Below are 25,660 nucleotides of genomic sequence, written 5' to 3' on the forward strand. Positions count from 1 at the left end.
ACTATTATACATATAAAATTAAAATATTATATATAAAATATTATTATATAAAATAAAAACTATTTATATATATATGTATGTATGTATATAATAAAAAAATATTTATTTATTATATAAGGCTCGCGAACCTCACGAGCCTCGCGAGTCGAGCTTCATTGGTCTCGAGCTTGGCTTAATTAGCAAATGAGCCTATATATCAGGCTTGAGCTTGGCTCGAAGCTCAGTTTAAACCGAGCCAAGCTGAGCTTTTCATGAGCCGAGCTTGAATAGCTCTTGAGAAGCTCGGCTCGTGGCCACCCCTAATTTCAATGTTGCCTCACAAATTCTTCTTGATGAAAACCTTACTTTAAAGATTGTGAACTTTGTGCTTAAAAATTTGAGCCAGCAATTTGCAGTTCTGTATTTGGCTGGCAATAAAGGAGCTATAAGAACATAGCCCCAGAGGTGTTTTTTTTTTTTTTTTTGCATTAATGTCAGAGAGGACCCAAGAAGGAAGAATATGTATGTAGTCGCTCGTTATGCCAAATTTATTCATCGTGGATTTATATCAGACCTTTTTGGGAATAATGTTGCGTTTTAAAAGATAAAAAATATGCAGCAATAGACTCTACTCTGATTCTATCGAATTGGGATAATGGGATTGCAGTTTCAATTTTCTTTTAAAAAAGGCAAAGAAAAAGAAATCTTTGCAAGATTCAAATATCCTTATAATTTGTCAGGTGCGGAAGCAATGAGTTATTGGTGTCGCAAAATGAGAACGAACAAATAAAGAGACAAAACAGTTAAGCAGGCCTTTCCTTTCCATGTAAATGGGCTAGGCAGTTAGCAGTTCTCACAAAATCACTAATATTATCTACAGATTACAAACAAGTCTACAATTTCACAGGGAAAAGAGGAGAAAAACAAAAGAATTAAACAATTAGACTTGGTATACAAACAACTACCCAAGAAAAAGTGAAAAACTAAGCGATTTAAAAGAAGTGGAAATTAGGTGAGAATGAGATGAGGGGGAGGAGGAGAATTCCGACAAAGAGGGCATGAAGCGTTCATCCGGAGCCATTCGTCAATGCAATCGGCGTGAAAGCAGTGCTGACACTCGGGTATGCATCTCAATGTCTCCTTGGGCTGATACTCCGACAGACATATGGAGCAAACACGGTGGTTGGGTCCAGGCAGGCGCCTGCTCTCTCCCAGCACCAACTTGTTGTAAGATTGGATGGTGGGCTCGTCTAGACCCATCACCACAACCGTGGGTTGTGGAGAGACTACAGCGCCATGCTGCGGCTGGGGTTCATTGTATCTGGAATCGCTACACTTGCTTGCGGCGCACACGTAGCTTGCTATACAGATGGAGAACATGATGAAAGGTATGACAATGCCCAGTACGATTCCTTTGAACACTTGGAGACCCTTTGGCGATTGGTTTGCACTGCCTATATACAAATACATGGTACCTTCATTTAGTAGGACTAACTAATATGAAATATGAGCTACAAGCTTAGTTTGGATTGCAACGAAGCTTTGCGTTTGCACGGCACAACCATAACAAAACATTTCTCAGCTCATATAAAATGATAGGCAAGGGTCAGTGTTGCATGCACTCTTCTAACATGCCTACAGTCGGTCCAACACTCAATGGAATTTTTTAGTACATTTTTTTTTTTTTTTTATCCTTTTCTCTCTCTTGGTTTATTTGACATTAATGAGCAGCATATAGGATGAATGCTATTTTTCATATCAAACATTACTTTGGTAACAAGGGTCGATGTTAATAATAATACTAGTGTAAGGGCACATGCATTGATGTATATGTTAATAAAAGGTAAATATATAAATTAATATTATATAATTAAATTTAATATTTATGACCTGCATTAAAATTAAGACAAATAACCGTTTTATATAGTAGAGAACTAGAGATATAATTTTCTATGAACTTGTTGTTTAAGAGTTGATGTTAGACTATTGGACATCTATTGAATTTCAACTCCCACATCCATGTCCATACTGTGAATAATTTTAGTGCGCAACTTCTAAGAAGTTTCCTGTTTATATTTCCAATCCATGTCTCTCCTTTCATGACATATGCAACAGTAAAAATGCCGAAGGCATAATGCATAGACTCTCTATCATGCGGAGAAAGTTTGTGGGGACGACAGATGGTCAAGATTTCCGCAACTAAGAACGCATTGAAAAGCCAAGTGCGAAAAGTGTTGTGCTTCATTCATTACCACTGTTGGATGCATGGACATGGATGTGGGAGTTGAAATTTGATACATGTACAAGAGAGTGTATTTGACTCAAAAAGATGAAAAAAAAAATATAGGCTCTTGAATGCATTTATGGAGAAGTATATACTATTAAAATAAAACATATTTTTGGAATTTTTTATTTATTTTAATTTTCATATAATTTGGAATTTAACTTTATATACCTACAAAAATGGACCTTTCGGGTCTTCGGGGGCCTCTTGGATTATGGTTTCCAAGTTGACTTTCTATAATCGTACCCACAAGCTGACTTCTGGGATTGTTCAAACTGAACAAACTGAATTGAAATATTTTACTAATTTAAGCCAAATTCAATGTACTTTAAAGGGAATAATGGGATGTCCCCAATTATAAATTAATATACACTTCTAATTCAAAGGAAAGCGGATCTACCACCCCCAAGATGTCACCTACGGATGCAACTTGGGTTGGGTTGGGTTGAAAATTTGTAAAATTTTTAATAGGCCCAATCCTGAGATTACATTTCCCCCCCACAATGCCATACAGCACATCATCGAGACTGATATTATTATTGAGAGATGTTCTCAATATACGATGGGAATGTGCTGTGGAGCGACTCCTCATGAAGCGGAGATGTGAACTCCCCAACCCTAACTCAAGCCGATGAAGTTGAAATTCTTCAAATTGGACAATTCGAATTGGAAGTTGCAACCCTAACTTACCCATATAGCTTTCAACATAATTTACAGTCACACATCTCAAACATGTTTTGTTCTGTTCTTATATGTGATCATTGATACGAAGTACTTGAGATATGCTGCTATATATTATGTTGAAAACTTGAAAGCTGTGGCGATACTGGATAGTTTTTAGTTTCTACCTCTACTTATTTATTGGCGTTGACCCACACCAAGCCAGCCAACATCACCCATAACATATACTGGTTTCATAATAATCAATTACTATGGCTCTGTCCTGAATGACACACTATATATCCAAATAAAAAACCTTATTGACCCACTCAACCGAAAATGCTGATTCATTAGAAACTCGGAATGACAATGCTGGTAACGTGTAGAAAGAAGGAAACCCGAACTTGGTGTGTCATTTACCGATTTTTTATACACCCCAAAACGGGCGTGATCACTTATAAAAGAAGTTCTAATTGATGTGTATTATTTTGCCACGTGGCATGAAGTGGGCACATCCAAAATGTTCTTACCTCTGGTGTATATATAGCAATATGCGGCGCCCTAGTTATGTACTTCTATTTATATCTTGAACCTTAATATTAATAATTCTGTTAAAAGATAGGGCATAAAAGTGGATCTCTTTGCCACTGTGGCGGAGGGTCATATGGCCGAAAATTGCCACGTCAATAGATGTTGACGTGGAAACCACATGAATCCATTTGTGTGATCCATTAACCTTTCTTTTTCGTTTTTCTCTGTCTTCAAAACATTTTCTCTTCTAATAAACAAAACCCCACTATGAATAATCCATGGTTGGAGCTGTTTTTGGATTTGATGGAAAACAAGAGAGAAGCAGATAGAAAGTTGAGGGGAAGCTCGTGAGGGAGTTATAGGGTGGAAACTGAAAAGAAATGATCAAGCTTACCTTTATCGAAGCATCCGACATCAAGACTGGAGTTGTTCGTGAATGAGCAAACTCCTCCCCGAACTTCACAATCTCCACAGTTAGGTTTAACCCACGTCAGAAGAAGGTCACCGTCGAGGCTAGATGAAAACCCAGATTCATACTGATACCCTCCGGAAACCGGAACCGAGACGGTCGTGATAGTCTCGCATGGCGTACTGTTCATCATGCTAGCAAGGCTGTTAGGCGTGATGGCCAAAACGCTGCGCGTAGAGTTACTCAGGCAAGGGATGGGTGTGAACCGAGATGTAGTGAACTCCGACGGGCAATTCATGAAAGTATAGTTTTGATAGTGGATACCCACGAAAGGGGAACCGGAAAGACTGAGGTTCATCAGCCGTTCCGGCAGGCAATCCGACGGGTCGTATATTTGAATCTGCTGCATGAAATAGTTGATGTTCCTCACGAAAAACTGTCTTGATGAAGACGGCAGCTTGAGAATTGTCCTACCCATGTCGCAACTAAGATCGAGCCCTGGATACCCACAGTTCTTGGCCTGGGCACCTGTCAATCTGAAAGGAAATCGAATAATCGGCTCATGTTTGTTGCACACGGAACTTGGGCATTCGCCGTCGACGGCAGAGAAGAGGAGGAGGAAGAAGAAGAAGGGAATGAGCTCTAAGATAACCATCTGCTCGAAAAGAAAAAGAATTGATTATTTTCCGCCTATAGCTTTATAAATAATACAGAAGACTGGCTACCAGTAGGTGCGAGGCTTCATTAGGTTAAATTAAATTATACGTTTGCTTGTAATACCAAATAATTATACATGCGTTGTTACAAAAGGTCTAGGGTTATAGGTAAGGTGAGTTGGTGATAAGTGCCGTCCATGGCTGTAATCGGATCGGATCCGAAATTTGATTTTCAAATCCTTGGATCTAAATCCGATCCGAAGCCTAATATTTCATACTTGGGTTGTACCCAAGATTCGGATTTAATTCATATTGGTCTTAATTGTTCTTGAATAAAAAATAAAAATGTAATAACTTTTAACTTATGTGTGCATAAATTGCACTATATATACATAAAATGATAAAACTTTAATTAAATTTGGATTTAAATAAGATCAGATTAGGTTAAATTTAAGTACATTCAATTTGATTATTAATTATATTCAAGTTCTAACATTCAAATCTGGAATGATCGGGTCAAATGTCCAATTGGTAACAGATTTTCAGAGTCCATTAACAACCACAGTGTTGTTCATAAAACTACTATTTATAAGTTGTGTGCATGGGGTGGGTTGAGTACTTGAATATCAAAATCCACACCCATTTTTCACCAATACTAATTGTATGTTAATGGGTTATGGGTTGCAAACCATTCTAATCCACCCATTGCATTTGAGTATTTAAAATTATGTAAACCAATTTTTATTTAGAAAAAATAAGATCAAAAGCTTTGGATTTTTCTTATAATGTCGAATGTCTTTACCTGGCTAATTGGTTCAACTCAAATATAAAAGTTGAAATTCATTTTAGAGAGAGAAAAGAGATAAAAGAGGAATAAGTTATATAACCAAAAGAAGAGAGAATCTAAAAGGGGAGAAAGAAAAGTTAAAAGGAAATTGGATATCATAAAGAAAAAATAGAAATGAGATAAAAGAGAAGAGAGGAATATAAAAATTGGATATCATAAAGAAAAAAAAGTAAAAAGAAATTATTCTCCCTCTTCCCAAATGGTATAATACCCTATTAACATTTATCTTTTTATATATTTACTTATTTTTGCTTGCAAACTTTAGGGAGAGGTGAACTAATTGATAGCTTAATGTTATCTTAAGCAACATAAGGGCTCGTTTTGTGAATAATATTGAAACAAGTCAAATGGATATATAACAGGCATAATATATATGAGGTCAACTATATCAAAACTCGACCCAACCCTCCTATATGTAGAACACCAATTCAGCCAACCAAGTCAATATGTACAAAGTATTTTCATGTTGCAGTGCAATGGGTTGGGTCAAGACCGACTGGACCATAAATCCCACCTATTCAATCGTAAGACTTGAACAAAAAAATTATAACCAATCAACCGGTATCACTTTTTAAAAGTGGTAATCAATAAAATAAGATGGTATTCATTAAAATTTATGAAATTTTGATTAATCAAAATTCCTTCAATATCATACTTTTATAATGGGGTAAAACATTCTCATCCCCTTTAATCCCCTAACCCTTTGAGGGCAATAAGATTTGATTTGAGGTCTAAATTGAACCAGATAGGGAATCGTTCTGGATCAAACGTCCGATTATCCAGTTCGAACGGACAGTCCACTTAACAAAAATAAACAAACTCAAAAACGATCAAAGACTGTTCTTAGGTTGAATGATTTAATGGTTTGACCACCTGAATCAACGGTCAAATCAATAAGTTTTGGCCAAATAGTAATTTTAGGATAAAACATAACTAATTAGACAATCGATTCCCATTTTTCCCATCCAACCATCTGGTCCAATTCGGTTTTAAATACATTGGTCTCAAGCAGCAATCCTACCAACTAGGCCACCACCTACCAACCCCCAGTTGGTATCATAACCAATCAGGTGGTACATTTTTTCACATTGACTAGGCTAATAGGAAATTTAATGTACTGGAAATATATTTTCTCAAAATAATTATTTAAAATACATAGCAAAGTTTTAGGCAAATTAAAAAAAAATCATCTAATTAAATATTTTAGCCCAAAATAAAATCAAATTTCATTATATTTTGTGAAAATCCGGTAGAATTGAATGCCGTGATACAACTATTATTTTCCCGCCCCCTTAGAGGTGCTGACCCACACCTTCCCAAAGTTTATAATTATTCAAACGGTACTGTTTGAAAATCGGGGATGGAACTAGTGACAGTTGAACCGCCCAGAACCATGTACATTAGTTCTCGAACAACTCAATGATCACCCATAGATATTTCAATGGTGACATTAATCTCATTCTGTCATGTACTTTTTCTACCACACCACGTGGCACATGGAAAGATTGCCACGATGTGAATACGATTTGTATAATGTTTTAAAAATCGATAAGGTGGTCGAATCGTTCTTGTCTCTACGTCACCGGTTCAACCGATTGGGTTGAACGGTTCAGATCGTGCTACATTATCATATAAATATATTTTATCAATAAATAATGTAAGATATGTTATATGTATTTTTATATTTAATTTAGTTTTTATCTTTTTATTTATAAAAATATTAAAATATGCAATTTGAGGCAAAAAAAGAGTTTTTTTTTTTTGCAAAAATAGTGAAATTATAGTCTTCGAAAGTTTTCATACATTAAATGTACAACTCGTGACCTAGTGACCAAGTCGAATGGATCAATGATTGAACCATCCGGATTAAACGGTTCTTTAAATCAATAGTTTTTGACTGTATAATGAGTCTTGATTGAATCGAACCTGAAATCTTAACCCGTAATGATTTGAACGATTGACGTATTAAAAACACTGATGATTTATAAAGTAGGTTATGAAAGAGACCTCTATAAAATGAGAAGAGGAAAAAAATGGTTTCTTGAGACACGGTCTACCTAATAGTCTGTCAGAAAACTTTAGCTGTTGGGGGCAACAGCCTAGGCTGTTGAGAATGTTCTTGAACTCGACACATTAGTTCATTCATGTCATGTTTAACTTTTGGGTCAAAAGAGTCCCCAACAGCCAAAGTTTTTCTGTTTCAGCTCTTTCTACCCTAAAATAAAGCTAAATAATATTTTAGAAAATAAAATAAAATGAGATGTCATGATTATAACGAGTGTTTAGGACTTAGAAGAATAATAAGTATTCAAGAGATCATTTCAGCACATATTTTTATTAAATTATCTAAAGAATGTCTCAGTATTGGCCCCACATTACCGTGGGTCATGTGATCATGCCAATCCTCTAATGCACCACAAACTTTTGGGGTGCGTCTCCCTGACCTTTAAACCACTTTTTCCCCTAAAAAGATAGATGAGTAATGCAATCTCGCCATAAAGAAATAGAGCATTCTTTCTAGGCTTAACCAGGTCTAAAATGTACATATCTATGATGTATGGGCTTATGCCAGTTAGGTTTAGGCTGAAAATTTTAGGTCGAGGTGAGTATTTGAGGCCTGGTTTGACTCTATGCCAAATTAAACGAGTAAGATTTAGGTCCTGTTCATTTTTTCTTAATTCTTATCTTTTAAAATGAAGTTTTTAAACTTTAAAAGAAAAATAGTTGTTCGTTTTCTCTTATCTCTTATTTCTTAAAGTACAATCATACAACATTTTGTTTTTTAATGATATCCTCCAAAATATAAATAAAAACTCTCATATATGGAGTCAAAATAGATATTTGATAATTTTCAGAATTTTACATTTGGAGTGCAGAAGAAATAAAAACTCACCAAATGGTAAGATTTCATGCCATTATTTAAATACATGGACTCTGCACTTTTACAACGGGGCTCATGAATTTATTAATGATTAATAACCTTATCATTAGTTCCACAGCCATCAAGTTTCTACAATTATGAGGGTCTATGTCAACCTCCTTTGGTCTTGATGTACAACATATGGCTAGTGTGCCAAAAGTAATCTGGACACAATCAAATATCTCGATATTCTTGTTCCTCTCTCTAAACATAGAGGATTACAAATACCTTATACCACAAAGGCTAGCATTATTTCTGTAAAATTGAAAGACAAGAAAACCTGTAATGTAAAATACAAAATACAAAATTGAAAGAGAGGCCTTAAAAATCACAGCAAGAGAAGAGGCTATACACAAGCACATAAACATAACAAATAATGGAGATGGAAGTTTGAAGGTAATAAATTAAATAATAGTGAAATTAAATGTGGGATCCCGTAGCATCATCAGGAGGTGGTAATGGGCCTGGCGTATTTCGACAAAGGGGACAAGCGGCGTTGATCCTCAGCCACTCATCGACGCAATCAGCATGAAAGCAGTGCTTACACTCAGGTATGCTACGCAGCGTCTCCTTCGGCCGGTACTCCGACAGACATATCGCGCATGTGTTATCGTCGGGCGTCGGCAGCCGCCTGCTCTCGCCCAGGACCAGCTTTGGGTAGGACTCTATGGTGGCTCCGTCAAGCCCCTTCACATTCACTACAGTGGTGGAGGTCAGCGCCTGTGGTGTGACAACTGATGTAGTCAATTCGCTGTCCATGTTTCGCCTCCCACTGTATGACCTCAACTTGCTGCAGATGTAGCATCCGACCCCAATTGCGCACATGAACGCCGGTATGCCCACTCCTATTGTTATGGCGTACCGGACGTTCCTTGTAATACCTAAACACCCCAAAAGTTAATTAGGTTCTTGTTCAAATATTCTAGGCCCAGGATCTTTTTATACTGCTCCGGGTTGGGCCCATTCTTATTAAGCTATAGCGCGGCCCAATCCATGAATAAGTCTAATTTTGTCCATAATTGAAGGAGTCCGAATCTCTGCCCACATCTGAAATTCTGAATAGATAGAAAAAGCAAAACATTGGCAACTGTGTCCAATTTATTACACTAGTTAGAATTTAGAAGATTGTAACCATCGGTTCAGGTTGGTTCATTTTCAATTTACAAGCTTATAAACCGAAACCAAATTGAACACTCGGGTTTTATATTTATAAGGCCCAAAACCGATGCCAGTTTGATCGATTTTTAATATTCTGTGGACAACACCCTACCTACATGTGTCCAAATTATATGCTGTGGGGCAGGAGATCCGGACTCAGCAAATAAAAGTACCGAAGTAATATTAACCTATAGTTGTCCTTGTCCTGATTCCTGAGAAGCTTCATATGTCCATTAATCAGCCGGGAAATCACATATTCATTCATTGCCTTTTATTTTGGGTTATCATCTGAAGCACCACCCTCCATGTTTCTGACTTTCTCTAAAATTTCGCTCTCAGGCATTTGGTCATTTGCTGGAAGTAAAAAACTAACAGTATTTGCAAGATTATAATGATTTCGCATTATTTAATTCCATTTTCTTGAACCAAAATTCCACAATATAGATCCATCCATTCACTCAAAATGGAGTTTTGATGGATTGTGGAATGAATTAAAATATGAAATAGACAATAATGGGGAAGAGAAGTAAACCGAGGGTACTTTTGTCATATGGGAAAAATTGGTTTATAAGGAGAAGATTTTCTGCAGTTGTGATTGCATGTGACCCCTCAATGAAATAAGAACACGCCATGTTTCAAATCAAACACTAGTTGATGTGATATTTTATTTTTTCTTTCGAACACATGTGCATTTGCATTTTATTGAGGGGTCTCTGCAATCATGGTCACAGGAAATGCAATCTCGTTGATAGGGTAGACTAATTGGTCAAGGTTAATTTTGTCATTAAAAGTTAAGCATATGTTATGGTCATTGATATTGACCTGATATAAAATATAAATAAGCGTGTCGGGGATTTAAAATCAGAGTTTTTTTTTTAAGGCTTATTTCAAAATTAGTGTTAAGTTTAAGAGAATTTAGAAACATTTATGGGACTTAAAGATAATATCATAATAGTCCTTAGGCTGCATTTCATTTAGGGCGGCTAGAGGTGTAAAGTGGGCTGTGAAAGTCCCGTCCTCGCCAGTGAAAAATTTGGGGGTCGGCCCGATATAGCCCACGGGTTAGGTTTGTGCAGACTTGTGCTATGTTGTGAGTCGGGTTGGCCTGTGGGTCGAGTCTTGGGCCAAGTCGGGCCGTGCATTAGGTCAAAGTTATTTATTTAAAAAATTTGATAAAAAACTTAAAGTTTTAATTTTATATAAATTTTGTGCATACAATTGCTTTTATATATAATAATAATAATTAAATAAATTAGCATAATAAAATTAAAAAAAATTATTTATTTCATTAATATATTATTATATAATTGTAATTTATATAGTATTATATAAATATTTATAAAATATATATAATATATATGGGCCGTGTCATGGACTGTAAGCAGCACAGCCCGCTTGGTCGGATTGGACCGTACCGGCCCATGAACCTAAAACCCCAGGCCTAACATGACCCACAGACCCTCATGCCGGATCTGTCTAAATTCATTTCGGACTATACCAAGCCATGAGTGACATGGCCCGATTTACACTTCTAAAGGCAGCAAAAGAATACTTTGGATGGTCACAGGCTCACAGTAGATGTTAAGTCGAATGGAAGCCCAAGTAAAGTCCTTCTCACAGTTGGGAGATTGGAAGGACGATGAGGGATGTGCATTTCTACCCACTAGAAAAGTTGCCAAACCAAATTGGTGGTTGACTTGCTTAAATTGACAGTTCATCTGTTCGCACTCAACTTGTAGCAACTATCTATCTCTCTCTCTCTATATATATCCTATTGGTCAAAGTTCTGTACATATTAAGACATCTTAGCTCCACCTAACAATATTTTCTGCCTAACAGATTGTTTTAATTTGCTGTTGATATTAAAATAATCACCAAATCCAAGCTAACTCTTTTTTCTTTATTTTTTTGGATCATATCGAAGCTTACTAACCATTAACCAAATAATAAATTTAAAAGACATTAAGATAAAAAGAAAAAAGCAAGATACCAATTAATTGGTTGGTAAAGTCTCCTATTGACTATTGACTATAGCAGACACTTCGGATTGAATTCCGTCTGAACCAGGGTTGGGAGGGGGTCATGGGTTGAAAATAGACTAACCCTGTTGTGTAAATGATGAATGAATAAAAGAAAAAAGATAAAATGTTATAATGAGATCTCTGGACGACCCTATTTAGGTTTGGAATGATTGGTTTACAATCCAACCTGACCACTTGCATATGGATGTGTTTACCATTGTGGTGTCCTTATCATTATTTTGATGGGAGAATTAAACCGATCCAAGGACTGTATTCACGATGAGGGATAACCACAATTTCGGTGTGGTGTGTGTGTGTCTCTCTCTCTCTTTCTCTCTCTCCATCAACCTAAAATCCCTTTTCTAATTTCTTTTCAATTGGGAAGTTACTTAACCCGTTATTGACCTGGCCGGTTCAACTGGGTATTATCAAAATGATTTCATGAATCTAATTTGATCAAAAGATTCAGGCCCCGCTTAATTTGCGGGAATAGGGGTATGGAATCCAAAATAGGAATAGGCTATTCTGATTACAATCTTTTGGTTGAATGGAATTGAAATTCCATTCTCATACTAGAATGGCATTCCCCCATTTGAGGGAATGGCTATTCCCTGTCCTCTCTCTTGAAAATAAAATCCTATTTCTGCTGATTCTAATTCTCATTCTCATTTTTATCTGGACCAAACAAACTATAAGAATAGACCATTCTGATTTCATTCCAAGTATTTGAATTCTAATTCCAATTCCAATTCCCGCTACGAAATCAAACGGACCCTCAAAAACAGCAATCCAAACATTGCTAGCTCTCTTCTATTTAAACCAACAATGATTTTAACCTAACCAATTGAATATTAGATATGACGTATTCCTTGAATGGGTGGACCGAGGACGTTGACATGAAAGCACGCAGACAACCGACCAATTTCCCAGTCTTGTATTCCAAGCATCTCTATTCTGATTTTTTTATTTCCTTTCTTTCATCTTTTTTTCTCTTTTAGTTTTATCATTCACATATCTGCTCCGTGGTAATGAATATGGGTATAAACCAATCAATGATCACCACGAATTATCTTGTATCTTTTTAATTAGAAGAAGAGTGGGACTGGTCCGTCAGCACTACTGTGTCGATTTTCAGAAGAAAATCCATCCTGAGTTTCACCTATCCACTTTAAGCAGATTACTGGGAATTGGGAAAACAAAAGGGATGAATTAAGAAAGAAAGAAAGAAACTTACCGCGTCGAGGAACATCGAAACATCCAGTTTCAAGGGTGGAATTTGTCATGAATCCGCACTTGCCATCTCTCGCTTCGCAATCTCCGCAGTTGGGCGAGTCCCATGTTAGCTGGAGCTCGTTGCTTAATTCAAACAATGGAAACCGCCCGAAGTTGCTTTCATAATCTTCTTGCCATACAACTGGAATCGAAACGGTTGAAATCAAGTCGCATGTGGCGGGCACATATCCAGCGAATGGAATGTAAGAGGTAGCGAACACCATGTGGGTGGAGCTACTGAGACAAGGAATATAATCGAACTGGAATCCTGGAAAGTCTGACGAGCAGTTGAAGAACTGGTAGGTCTGGTAGAATTCACCCTTGAAAGGAGACCCCGAAAGGTTCAGATGTAATAGCCTTCTGGGGAGGCAATTCCCAGGATCCCCGATTCGTATCTCCTGTCTAACATAATCGATTTTCTTTACCCAGAATCCTCCCGAGAATGGCAGCTTCAGAATCGTCTTGCCTAGATTACTACTGCAACTAAGATCGAACCCCGGATAACCACAGTGCTGCTGCCGCTGCATAGCTTTTATTCTGAAGGGGAACCGAACGGTTAACCCATTGTCGCCGCACATCGAACTTGAGCATAATTCATTGGCTCTTGCTGCTGCTGTAGCTGAGGAAAAGAAGAGACAGAAGAAGAGGGCGACAACTTGTATGGCGGTGGCACCCATCCGACGAAATTCTTTTGTATTGGGGTGGGTGTGACTGTGTCCTGCTCCTAACTCAAATGAATATAAACAATCGAAGCAAGTAATTGACACGCTCAGGCGTAGAAAGTCTGAGCTGATAGACTGCAAATATCGTTTATCATGTTCATTGCTTTGAGCTGAATAGTAAAATAGGTAGGAGAATTCCATCAATCAAATTGTTAGGGCAATTTTAAATGGAAAATAAAGTGGGTGTTCAACAACTACAATGACCGTGATGTTGATCCTTCAGGTGATGAAAAGAGCCACCGCAACCGGCAACCGTATGCAGCTAGATGCCTCGCTTGATCAGCGAACACCATTGGATTGGGATATTTGTAGGTCAGGATTCTGTAACTTCTGGGTGGTAATTCTTTTACGGTTTTGGACATGTTCATCTGTATTCTGTGGGATCGAAAAACTTTTGCTGTTTGGAGGAAAAAATAGCTAACAGCCTATGTTGTTTTTAGGTTCCTGTGCATGACAAATTATCATGGGTGTGGGTCAAACAGCTTTCACTACGATGATTTTGTAGCACAGGGATAAAACAACCAATAAATCTAGGGCTGTCAACAGGTCGGTTCTGGGCCGGAACCTGATAGAACCGGTCCCGGAACCTCTAGGGCTATAGGAGAATTCGTGGACCCGGAATCGACTCGGGTCTGTAACTCGCAGACTCAGAATTGAATCGATCGGTTCTTGAGATAATTGGGTCCAATCCGATGGACCCCATTTTGATATGCTAATAATACCACTGTTAAAAAATATAATAAAAAAGTCTGCTAAAAAGATATATATATATATATATATATATATATATATATATATATATATATATATACATGGGTTGGGCGGGGTCCAAATTGGTTTGGGACAAGATGGACTTGGCTCCGACCCAATAATAATCGGGGATTTTTTTAAGAACCAGAACCGATCCATTGGGACAAGTTCTGAAACCAGAACTGCCCTAATTGGTCAGGTTCCATCAGGTCTGATCCGACCCATTAACAGCCCTAAATAAATCAAAAGATGTCAAAATTCAATCTCCCCCCTCCCAAAAAAAACCTATTCCTGTCTCTTTACCATCCCTGTCTCTTAGGAGACTATTTCTTTATCATGTCAAAATTCATTTCATTTTTATTTCAAATTCATTTTAAATAAATTTAAAAATAAAATAGTTATAATTTATAATCTTATTAAAATAGATATCAATATATTCAAATACATTCGCATATATGCAATCATATTTTTAAAAATATAAATACAAATCCATTAATTCATAATAAAAACATAACTATTCAACATAAATCCAAGTTTTGAAGACCTTAAGACTTTAAACCCACTTATTGAAAATCTAAATATCTACAATTTGAAATTATACACATAACGGGCTGGGGACCCTATAGGGTGGGAAATACTCCTCATCCCTGCCAACAAGATGAATATCTATAATTTGAAATTATACACATAGCAGGCCGGGGATCCCCACAAGGTGGGGAGTGCTCTCCCCATCCCTGCCAACAAGGATGAATATTTACAATTTAAAATTATACACATAGTAGGCTGGGGGTCCCCACATGGTGGGGATAAGTTCTCTCCCCATCCCTGCCAACAAGTTGGGGACCCTGCAGGGTGGGGACTGGGGAGTGCTCTCTGTCCCTGACAACGGGGATGGAACTTTTCCCGTCTCTACCCCCAATCCTCAAGCAGATCCCCCTGGGTATAGGGAAATAGGAATATTTGCCATCCCTAGTTATATCACTCTAGACCTGTATTTCATGGGCCGAGCTCAGGTTTGGCTTGGGCAAAAATTTGAATGGACCCCTACCTGAAGCCCAAATCCAAAATAGTGAATAGTTGGGCCCAACGGGCAACCCATGAATTGGTCAACATCACTGCACATCACAATTCACAAACCCTTTCCACATGGAGGCGGATCTCCTGCCCACGCCTACCCACAATACACCACCCCCCGTGAATTGGGAATATCTCCCCCTGTATAATACTATGCAAAGGATGAGATATTCTCTATGTGTGGCTGTAATAAACGTGGGCAGGAGATCCAAACTCTTTCCACATCCCTACCAACCCAAAATTGGAATGGAAGATGTTCTCTTTACACACCGTAGTGTCTTGTGGGTAAGGATTTAGAAAGAGTTTGTAGGTAGGAGATCCAAGCACTTGATGCATTGCTATCGCTTGCCCTTAAATTAGATGAAATGACTTCTTGGTTTGCTGCCCATAGCAATACATTGAAGGCCATGAATAGACCTGTTCATGGGCTGGTCTGGGCTGGGCCGGTTTGAGTCGGACTTTGTCTCTGTATTAACAAAATATACCCATGCCTAAGCCCGAGCCGATCAGAAAATTGGAAAAAAAGATTTATTTTTTATTTTTTTGTTCAATAAAAAACTGTTTTATTTATATTAAAAGTCCACAAAACCTAAAAAATAATGATCTCACTATTAGTTGAAAAAGATAAGAATAATAAAGAAAAACATTATATATATATATTATTATTATTATTATAAAAAAATATTTCTTATTATATAAATACGTTATCAAGTAGGGCTCGGGTTGGGCTTTTTTGAGAAAGCTCAAACCCAGCCCAAAAAGAAGGTCAGGCCCAATATTTTAAGCCCAAACCTGAGCCCGCAGGCCTGATATCTTGTCCAAACCCAACTTAGAACAGGCTAAGCTGAGCCAGCCCATGAACAGGTCTAGCCAAAAGTCTCCATTTTCACTCAATGACATAGCAAAAGTGAACTCGGGTGTGGGTGGGGTAAATGAATATTTTCAACCAGTATTCTTTTCTTTTAGCTAAAAGTACAAATAAGCGACTGAATAGGGTAACATATCATATGGAGGAAGTTCTCAAAAAGCCAAAGTTTGTTCTCGCCCATTTGGGAGAGCTAAGGTCCGTTTGCGAGAGTCTTAGCTTTGATTGAATGCTTGTTTGGGAGGACTTTCATGCTGTGACTTCTGTATTTGCAAGGCAGGCTCTGCATGAAAAGCCTACAAATTAGATTTGGTGAAACCCCTAAAGTCTCAGCTTTGATTGAATGTTTGTTTGGGAGGACTTTCATGCTGTGACTTCTGTATTTGCAAGGCAGGCTCTGCATGAAAAGCCTACAAATTAGATTTGGTGAAAACCCCTAAAGTCTCAGCTTTGATTGAATGCTTGTTTGGGAGGACTTTCATGCTGTGACTTCTGTATTTGCAAGGCAGGCTCTATACGAAAAGCCTACAAATTAGATTTGGTGAGAACCCCTAAAAGGCTAAAACCCAACTATGAAATAATTTTTCAGTGAAGCTAGTTTTGAAGTGTTTGAAACTTTCTGGTGTTTGAAAACCCCTAAAAGGCAACTTTCAGTGAAGCTAGTTTAAAAGCCCTAAAAGACTCTAAAGTGGGATTTATTGAAAAAAACAATTGGGCAACTTTCTGGTGTTTGAAAATTAAAAGGAATTTATCTGGAAATTTTTAAATGGTGCAGGGTTTTGAAGTGTTTAGGATGAACTGGTTATGTTTAATTGAGGTTCTGATCTGAAGTCTAAGAAATTTCAGGCTTTCTCCCGAAAGTTAAAAAAAAAAAAAACTCAAGTAATTTGAGTTCCACTGGGAATTTTGGGCTGTGAAGTATTAGAGTCATGTGGAAGGCAGTTTAATTAGATTGCAGATCTAAATGGTCTGGGCATAAGTTCCAAGAGAACTAGAGCTTTAGAGAGAGTGGAGAAAAATTGAACAAAATGTTGGAATTTCATCTTTGGCTTTCCTTAATTTAGAATAGGTCTTCAATGCCTAAATGATCGCTGTCAACTGCTATTTTTTTCTGCTTGGTGTTATTTTTTCTTATAATTTCTTTTTAAATTTTACAAGCTTGAGTAGCTCATCCTAAGCCTTATCCCAATTATATGGGGTCGATTACGGATTCCTATCAAATTATGCAATGCTTATTTCTGACTTTCTTCTAAGGACAGCGGAAATTTGGTCCTCACTCTAATACAGCAGAAGGATGGGTATTCTCTTTGAGATATCTGTGTTGGAGAGAGTAATTAGGAGTGCAATTTGGGATGGGTTAGGTTGGGTTGATGTCATCCCTAACTCAACCCAAGCCATTTAATCCACAATCATAATCCTCAGTTCCTCACCTAGGGGTGTAACTTTGGCAGGTTCGGGTTGGGCTTTTATGAAAATTTAAATGGGCCTGGCCTAAAGGCCCAAGCCCTAATCTTCACTTAGGGGTGCAACTTTGGTGTAGACCTGTTCATGGGCTGGGTGGTCCGACGGGCCGGCCCGGCCTGGCCCGGCCCGGCCCGGTCTGGCCCGACCTATAGTTAAACCTAAATAAAAACCCTATGTGATGTCCATTTGAATAAATTTTTTGATTTGAGAAGGTTGTTGATTCACTTGTAGGTCCATTGTTCATTTAAATAGGGGGAAAAAACATCTGAATTAAAATAGATAATGTCTATTTGAATAGGGAAAATTTTGACTTTCTTTTATTAGGTCGGGCTTCGGGCTCGGGCCCAAGTTGTAGGCCCGTTGGTCGGGCCGGGCTCGGGCTCAGGCCTAACATTTTTTTGTCAATAAAGAGTCAAAGCTCGGCCCGAACCCAGCCCGGCCTGGCCCATGAACAGGTCTACTTAGGTGGCCTTTGGTTGGGCCTTTGTCAAAATTTCAATGGGCCCAGCCCAAAGATCAGAGCCTAAAACAGTGTAAAATTCTAAGTGGGGCCAATCCAAGTTGCAACCCAATCTTCACCAAACCTGACTTGTTTTAATCCAAATTTTTTTATTGGAAAAAAAATTGACTTGGTCAACAACCTAATAATTTGATTGGTTGTATGACTGATCTGTTTGACCCAGCCAATGGGTCATTGATTGGGCATTAATTCTCTTTATATATATTAGAGATGTACTTAAATTTTTTCTACAAATTTCTATAGCTTTTTTGTATTTCTATCTAACTTTCAAATTTCCATTTTTTAATTATGACATTATGTATTGACCCATTTAACCTAGATGATTGAACCATTGAATTTAACACTTGGATGTGAAAATGGTTTTGATTTCGGTATGTTTAGATTTTGTATTCTATCTCCATCGTTAATACAAATAATTCTTATTTATCATACTTCTTTGGTTTAATGTGATGAATATATATTATTAGAAATGCAAGTAAATTTTATACAATTTTTGTCTATTTTAAATTTTTATTATTTTATTATGACATACTAGGTTGACTTATTTAACTTGGAGGTTTAACCACTGACTTGTTACTTAGATAGAAAAACAACACCATTTTCTATTTGTTTTTTGAATTTTTAAATTTTATATTCTATTTCTATCATTGATAGAAATAATTATTGTTTATCACACATTTTGGTTTATTATGATGAATATATAATATTATAAATGTGCATAATTTTTTCTATCAAAATTTTGTATGTTTTTATAATTTTTTGTATTACTATTTGTTTTTAATTTTTTTAATTTAATTCTGATATCATAGGTTGACCTATTTGAGTTGGATGCTTGAACCTCTAGCTCCCAGCCAAAGATGAAAAAAAATGCGTGCAACACATATTACATGGGTCTCAGATTGCTGAAAAATGCATGCAACACATAGTACATGAAAACCTTTAACTAACTAGAAAATTATACACATAATTTCTTGAAAGAAAAAAGTATGCATAGATGTTGAGAGCAAGTCGTCGAGTTGCACATGAGGAACATCTCCCAATGAATTTAACATATAATTACAAGATCTTAGTAGGCTTTTTGCTGCCAGCAGATCCCGTGCTTTATGTTATCATTTGAGATCCTTACATCTATGGATTTTAAGCTGAATCTAGATTTAAGGTTTAACTAATTGAATTGGTTCAGAGGTGTAAATCGGGTCCTATTGGGCTGGCATGGCACGACCGCGTGCGTGCCGTGCTTTCCTCCCCTGTGATATTTCGTGGGGTCAGCCTGGCACAGCTCGAGCCTGTTTCATGCCGTGGACCTGGGTCGGGCAGGTTGTGGGCCATGCCGTGGGCTTGGCCCGTGTCAGGTTGGGTTATGGGCCGAATTGAGCCAAATTGTTTTTTTTTTTTCGTTTTTTGACATTTTGATTTTTTTTTGTTAAGTAAACACTAAAACTGAAATACTTCATTTTCTTTAATTTCTTTGATCTTTGGGAACAAATTGGAAAAATAAAAAATCTAACAAAGAAATGAAAAAAATACTTATTACTCAATAAAATACAAAATGGATAACAAATTGGAAACAAATAAGAATTTTATTTTTTGAATTTGAACAATACAAATGGTCAATGGATGAATGAAATGTAGAAAATGGAATAAAATATAAAAAATATAATACATTAATTTATAAATTGAAAATAAAAAAAACTACATTGTTGAAAAAATAACAACTAATTTAAATAAAATTGAAAAAATACATAATTGAAAAATTTTACAATAATTGAAATATTGAGTATGCAAAAAAATAAAAAATATTAATTTCATCATTTTTCTTTAAGTTCCACCTCCACATGCATCTTCATCTAATCATCTCCTTGATTTTCATCATCTATTTCAAATGAAACATTAGGTGCAATGTCATGCCCTCCTTTGTGTTGTAATATATTCTCAGCGTATCTTTGAGGCAATGCACATATGCAAACTTTTATCATTTATGCAGCTTTTCTTATTGTCCAGCACTCTAGTATCTGCACTAAAATAAGATTCCGATGGCACTTAGAGATTGGAGGGGTTAGTAGATCATGTTCCATGCTGGCAAGAACTAAATATTTTTTTTTTATTATTATAAAGTCTTTGATCACTTTACCTAAACTAGCTATTATATAGTTATTGGGGGCATTATTATCATTTTATCTCCCCCAAATCCAAAATACATAAACACCCACCCATGTAGTTGTTTATAGCTGTTGGGACGTATTTGTATAACCCCTCCCAAAAGTTGAAACTAGCCATTAGGGGGGGGGGTGTCTCCAACAGCTAGTTCTTCGGGTGGGCCACGCGTTCACTGCGGGCTGGGCCATGGCCATGCTAGCCCACGAGCTATGGGCAGCACGACAAAGCCTGTGAACCATCGGGCTAGGCCGGACTAGCTCAAAATCATGCCAGATCATGGGCAGTACAACCCGATGTACACCTCTAAAATTGGATATGGGTTTGGTTGGATCCGATTCAAAATCAGATCAGGCGTCTAAAGTAATAATCAAATCATATCAAATTACAGCCTTAGCTTCGACGGTGATGTTTTAATTTACTTGATTTTTTTTATTATTCTAAACTTTCATTTAAATTTTAGACACTCATTGAAGGTTATACAGTTATACCAATTGTCAGGTTAATGGTTAAATCCTCAATCCTCATTGTTTAATACCCAAAAACTTCTTATCATTAAGTATGCTGATGCCAATACCTAGTAGCAGTTCAGATAGTTACTTGGCATCCTCAGTGTGCAGATTCAAACCTGTAGAAGAGCAGGCTTTCCCCTGTATTAAATGCCTAGGACTTGGTAGAGTAGTCTCAGTCTCAGTTCCAAATTGATTATTAATCAGAACAAGATCATAGACCTAGAACTATAATATTTAGCCGCATATCTCACACTTATTCACAGGTAAAGGGTCATTGTTTTGAAAAGACTATCTTTTGTTTGAGGTCTGCGCTATAGACCATCTTGAATGATTTGTTCCCACTTACCCAATGGGAGCACTATATACACAGCCCACTGTCACCACATGTACTCCCCCTAAAAAATGTTAAACATGATGATGGGATATCATCAATAACATAATTACATCAGTTTTGCTTCAAATGCCAATATAAATTAAGTGTTTGATTATGATATTGAAAAAACTTATAACCAATCAACTGATAACCAATTGAGATGATATTCATCAAAATACTTTATACTTTGGGATTGATTGGTCAAAGTTCTTTCAATATCATAGCTTCTGGCATCAATTCACGGGGGTAGTGTATTATGGGTAAGCGTGGGCAGAATTCTGGTGGTCCGGAGATCTGGACTCCATGCATTTACCCTTTACATAATTGGTAACGGAGGATATGAATCTATTTACATGATATTAGTTGTTCTAATATCTTCAGCACAAAATTTGATTCCCAATTCAAAAGGAAAAAAAAAAAAAAACTGTCATTAATTAATCATTTAATTGGTTTTTGGTATCATAATCGAACAAATAACCATCATTAATTGGTGATTTGCTTTCCTGTTTTTCGGCTTCTTCTTTTGACTTCTTGTATTACAAAAGGGAAGGAAAATCTTTGAACCTTGCTTTCCACTCCTTTTTACAATTTGCGTGAAAATAAAAGCAACTGTAGGTAGTTTTTTAAAGGATGCTAATAGTAATCGATCATGTGAAGGGTGATCACCCTTTTCTGTCATCTTCTGTAGGATGGGTCCCGTTGGGATTTCATTTAAAGCAAAAAACTACAAAGAGTAGGAAAATCTCGTGAAGATACAGTCTACTGATTTTTTACAAAAAAAAAAAAAAAAAACAGATTAAGGATGAAATGAAATAGAACCGTATGCCTGAATGATTAGGAGGCTGAACGGTCGGACTGTCCGACTCTCTGTGTCAAAGAGGGTCCAAAAACACTGCTCTTACTGTCTTACTACAGCTTCATTGCAAGTACAAGAAAGCAATCTTGATACAGTTTGGAATTGGAGTCAACTAAAGGGAATCCGGGCTTCAACAGTACAAGATAGAGTGGAAAAATTAGAATTTTGGGAACCATTAACAGCATGATAATATATATTATAAAGACGTGGAAATAAATATCTGCACAAAACGTCAAAACGCCCGGTAGACACGGACGGACGGAGATTTGGGCCGAAGGGCAATCGGATTCAGACGGAGACGACAAAAAAGAGTTGGGACGGACCGACGAGGTTGGATTTTCCTTTCTCAAACACCAACTCCCAAAGCGAGTCACTTCACCTCATACTCGCCGCCTTCATATGCATAGCTGAGCCTGAGCTGGCTGTCCATCACTCATTTCCTTTCGCAGTGTCTGGTCCTCTCCGGTCCTGTCCGGCATCAAGGTAGGAGGACACTAACAAAAGCGCCGAGATTTGGGCCTTGATCGCTTTACGTTTCGCTCACATTTGGCAGAGAATGAAAAAGCTTGATTAATGGTAGAGTCATTTTCCAACAGTCGTAACGATAACGACATGGGTGTTGTCTCTTTTCCCTTCCTCCTGGAATCACTCCTTCAGTCTGCAGTTTGCAGACAATACAGTCAAGAGCCTAACGCTAAAAAACTGGATTAAAACAATGGGGTTGCTATTAAAGTTCAATTATTAATATCAAAGGAAGGAAAAGTACTTTCTTTTTTCCGCTTTGGATCTTCCATAATCTAATAATTAACTACTCAACCAACAGAAATCTTCATTTTTTTAATTACAGATTTCTTTTTTCTCTTGATATATACCCATTTGCACTCAGTCTCCTTCTCACGCAATGGTCACAAGGTGAGACCTCTGTGGAGCCACTTACTACTTGAAGTGGTTTTCTGTTCTGAGTCTGCTTCTTATCTTTCATAAGCGCGGTCTCTGTATTGTCTGCCTCGACCGCTAAATACTTTTGAGAGGAAAAGGTGGTTTTCCTACACTGGGATATCGATCAATATAATGGGCAATTGTCTGGAGACATGGAAGCATGGTCAACAAGGAGAGAAGAAAGAACATCAAGAAGATGAAGAACTGAAGGTAGGTGGTGAAGCTAAGGAAGATTTTGGAAAGAGTGGTTTTAGGGTGAAACTAGTATTGACAAGAGAGGAGCTGGAGTGGTTGATGCTTCAGTTGAAGGAGAAAGGAGGGAAGAAATTAGAATATATTCTGGGAGAAATAGAGAATGGCAGAGGAGGAAAGGTTGAAGGGTGGAAACCTTCTTTAGAAAGCATCATGGAGGACCCTGAGGTATATGAGATGGATAAATGAGTCTTTGATACTAATTTCCTTCTCTGTTCTGTCCATCTTAATGCTCCTTCTTTTCCTTCTCTTTGAGTTTCCCATCTGTACTTATACTTAGTAACATGAATTAAACTTCTGTCTAAAAGACTAAAATTTTGCTTTTCTTCTTCAAATGATTCTCACTACTCTATTCCTTTACTTTGTGTATGTATGATCAAGCTTCTCATCACTCATACCCATTCTTCAGTAGCAGGATTAATTTGGATGATTGCCTATTGATGCATGTTTCTGTGGTGAAGAATGCACAATACACACACACTCACAGCTCTCCTCTGCAGTGCAAACTCGCATAAACAATTAAGGTTGTGTTTGGTTTGAAAGGAAAAGAAACTTATATAAGGCCTGTAAAGATTTTTCTACATCTCATTTCCTTTCCTTTCTTTCAAACCAAACACAGCATATTAATAATAAGAGGGAAGAGCGGATATTCACACTCATTGTTTGTTCATTTTGTTGATGGGTTGTCGTAAACTCGTAATTATCACTTTCCACGAAAAAGGAAAGATGAACAATTGACCGATTGTTGTCAAAGAATCTGTCTATACATGAACAAATTACGTTTATTTTATTTGTATGGATTGCTTAATGCTTATCAGCCTTACCTAACGATGTTACATCGTGTTTTGTTTTAAGCAAGGTTTTTAAAATCGAATCAGGACACCGATCGATCAGGGTCTCGTTCTGGGGTTGAATGGTCCGGTTGTTCAAATTGAACGGATGGTCCGTTCTAATAAAAAATGGTCAAAACTGTTAGTAATTTGCTGACTAAATCAATGGTTTTTGGCAAAATAATAGTTACGGGGTAAAATGAAATTAGCCACCTGACCGTTACTGATTTTTTTGGTCCAACTGTCTGGTCCGGTCCGGCTTTGAAAACCATGGTTTTAAGACTCGGACCGGAATAACAACCAGAATGCTCTCTGGGTCCTGATTTTATCGGTTAATCGGGAGGTTTGCCCATCCAACCCATCAAAACTGTTATTTAATTAACTAGGACCCAAAAAGGTTATTGGTTCCCATTTTTATGGTTCGACCAGCCGGTCCACGCCGAGTCTTAAAACATTAATCCAGACTAGGGCTGTTCATGGGTCGGGTTAGGTCGTATACTGATGTTTTTCCAACCGACCTGACCTGGTCGGGTTACCTGAAATTGAAACCGAAATCGACCCTGTGTTAAGCAAAACTGACCTGATCGGTTTGAGTCGGTTTGGGTCGATTTGGGTCGGTTTCGACTCTACGTAGTGGTGACTCAATTGCTGTTCATTTCTAGCTCTACATTCCCCAAGGAAACCGGCATTTCCTTCATGTTTTGTAGCCCATCTATGGATCCAGATTTTGTGGAGGGAGCAGAGTTTGAGAGTACTATTTGTTGGAGTAAGATTTCAATATGTAGGAAACTATATAATGGATGGATCAAACTATCAAATCCGGTCGGATCCAACAAAAGCTAAGAAGACGCTCTCTGCTACTATAGAAAAGTAGTGGTGAAATACTGAAATTTAAGGCAAACATTTATTCATGTACTCTTTTTTTATTCACCGATGGAGTGATGGGTCTTGGATCATCTTTAATGTTTATAACATACCTCCTGATGAACTCAATAGTGAAGAACTAAATAGGTTGTAACTACTAACTAGTAACTAACTACTAAGTCGGTTCGGGTCGGGTCGGTACCGAAACCGAACCATATCATCGGTTTATGATTTTTTATAACCCGAAACTGACCAGTGGTGAAGAAAACCCAGTCAAATCGGTTTGGTCGGGTTGGGTCTTCTTATGAACAACCTAATCCAGACAAATTAATCATGAAATATAGATGAGATTATTTTAGACCTTGTTTAGTTTGAAGGAAAAGGTAAGGAAAGGAAGGGAAAGGTAGGAAAACCCTTACAACCTTGTATAGGTTTCCCTGCTTCCTTTCCCTACTTTTCCTTCAAACCAAACATAACCTTAATAAACTTTCTTTCTTGTTACCATGTCCAACATGAGAAAAAACTAGCCACCTGACGCACCATGACAAAGTCCGATCATGGTCTTATGTATAATAAGTTAGGGGTTATTAGTTTTGTCTCCAAAATATATTTTGAAATAAAAAAGTATCCTTAGTATATACATTAAAAATCATTTTAACATTTGCAATAGAATTCGCGATTCCATTAGTCAATTGAAGAAGGAAATTACAGAATTAAACAATCGCATGTTAACAAAGTAAACAAATCA

At 37.2% G+C, this 25,660-nt stretch overlaps 3 protein-coding genes across 3 annotated transcripts; 1 reads left to right on the plus strand and 2 right to left on the minus strand.

Annotated features, from left to right (window-relative positions):
• Nucleotides 1-125: 125 nt before the first annotated feature.
• On the minus strand, nt 126-4,686 carry LOC104600433 (putative RING-H2 finger protein ATL21A). Its single transcript, XM_010263355.3, has 2 exons — nt 3,849-4,686; nt 126-1,433 (listed from the first exon to the last, which is right to left on the minus strand). Exons 1-2 carry the CDS (start codon nt 4,516-4,518, stop codon nt 988-990), a joined length of 1,116 nt encoding a protein of 371 aa, XP_010261657.2. The 5' UTR covers nt 4,519-4,686; the 3' UTR covers nt 126-987.
• A 3,620-nt stretch (nt 4,687-8,306) lies between these two features.
• LOC104600366 (putative RING-H2 finger protein ATL21A) lies at nt 8,307-13,770 on the minus strand. Its single transcript, XM_010263271.3, has 2 exons — nt 12,700-13,770; nt 8,307-9,167 (listed from the first exon to the last, which is right to left on the minus strand). Exons 1-2 carry the CDS (start codon nt 13,598-13,600, stop codon nt 8,707-8,709), a joined length of 1,362 nt encoding a protein of 453 aa, XP_010261573.2. The 5' UTR covers nt 13,601-13,770; the 3' UTR covers nt 8,307-8,706.
• A 9,328-nt stretch (nt 13,771-23,098) lies between these two features.
• LOC104600432 (uncharacterized) lies at nt 23,099-23,407 on the plus strand. The gene has a single exon (XM_010263354.1). It carries the CDS (start codon nt 23,099-23,101, stop codon nt 23,405-23,407), a length of 309 nt encoding a protein of 102 aa, XP_010261656.1.
• The last annotated feature ends 2,253 nt before the right edge of the window (nt 23,408-25,660 follow it).

Source organism: Nelumbo nucifera, chromosome 1, assembly GCF_055504915.1.
Source record: "Nelumbo nucifera cultivar China Antique chromosome 1, China Antique-T2T, whole genome shotgun sequence".
Taxonomy (NCBI): domain Eukaryota; kingdom Viridiplantae; phylum Streptophyta; class Magnoliopsida; order Proteales; family Nelumbonaceae; genus Nelumbo; species Nelumbo nucifera.

Excerpts from the sequence above, each read along its gene's own strand:
- LOC104600432 (XM_010263354.1), top strand. The coding sequence starts at position 23,099 with ATGGGCAATTGTCTGGAGACATGGAAGCATGGTCAACAAGGAGAGAAG.
- LOC104600366 (XM_010263271.3), bottom strand. The coding sequence starts at position 13,600 with ATGGAATTCTCCTACCTATTTTACTATTCAGCTCAAAGCAATGAACAT. Across the intron at positions 9,168-12,699 it reads TTTCGATGTTCCTCGACGCG|GTATTACAAGGAACGTCCGG; the intron begins GTAAGTTTCTTT and ends TGGGGTGTTTAG.
- LOC104600433 (XM_010263355.3), bottom strand. The coding sequence starts at position 4,518 with ATGGTTATCTTAGAGCTCATTCCCTTCTTCTTCTTCCTCCTCCTCTTC. Across the intron at positions 1,434-3,848 it reads TGTCGGATGCTTCGATAAAG|GCAGTGCAAACCAATCGCCA; the intron begins GTAAGCTTGATC and ends ATTTGTATATAG.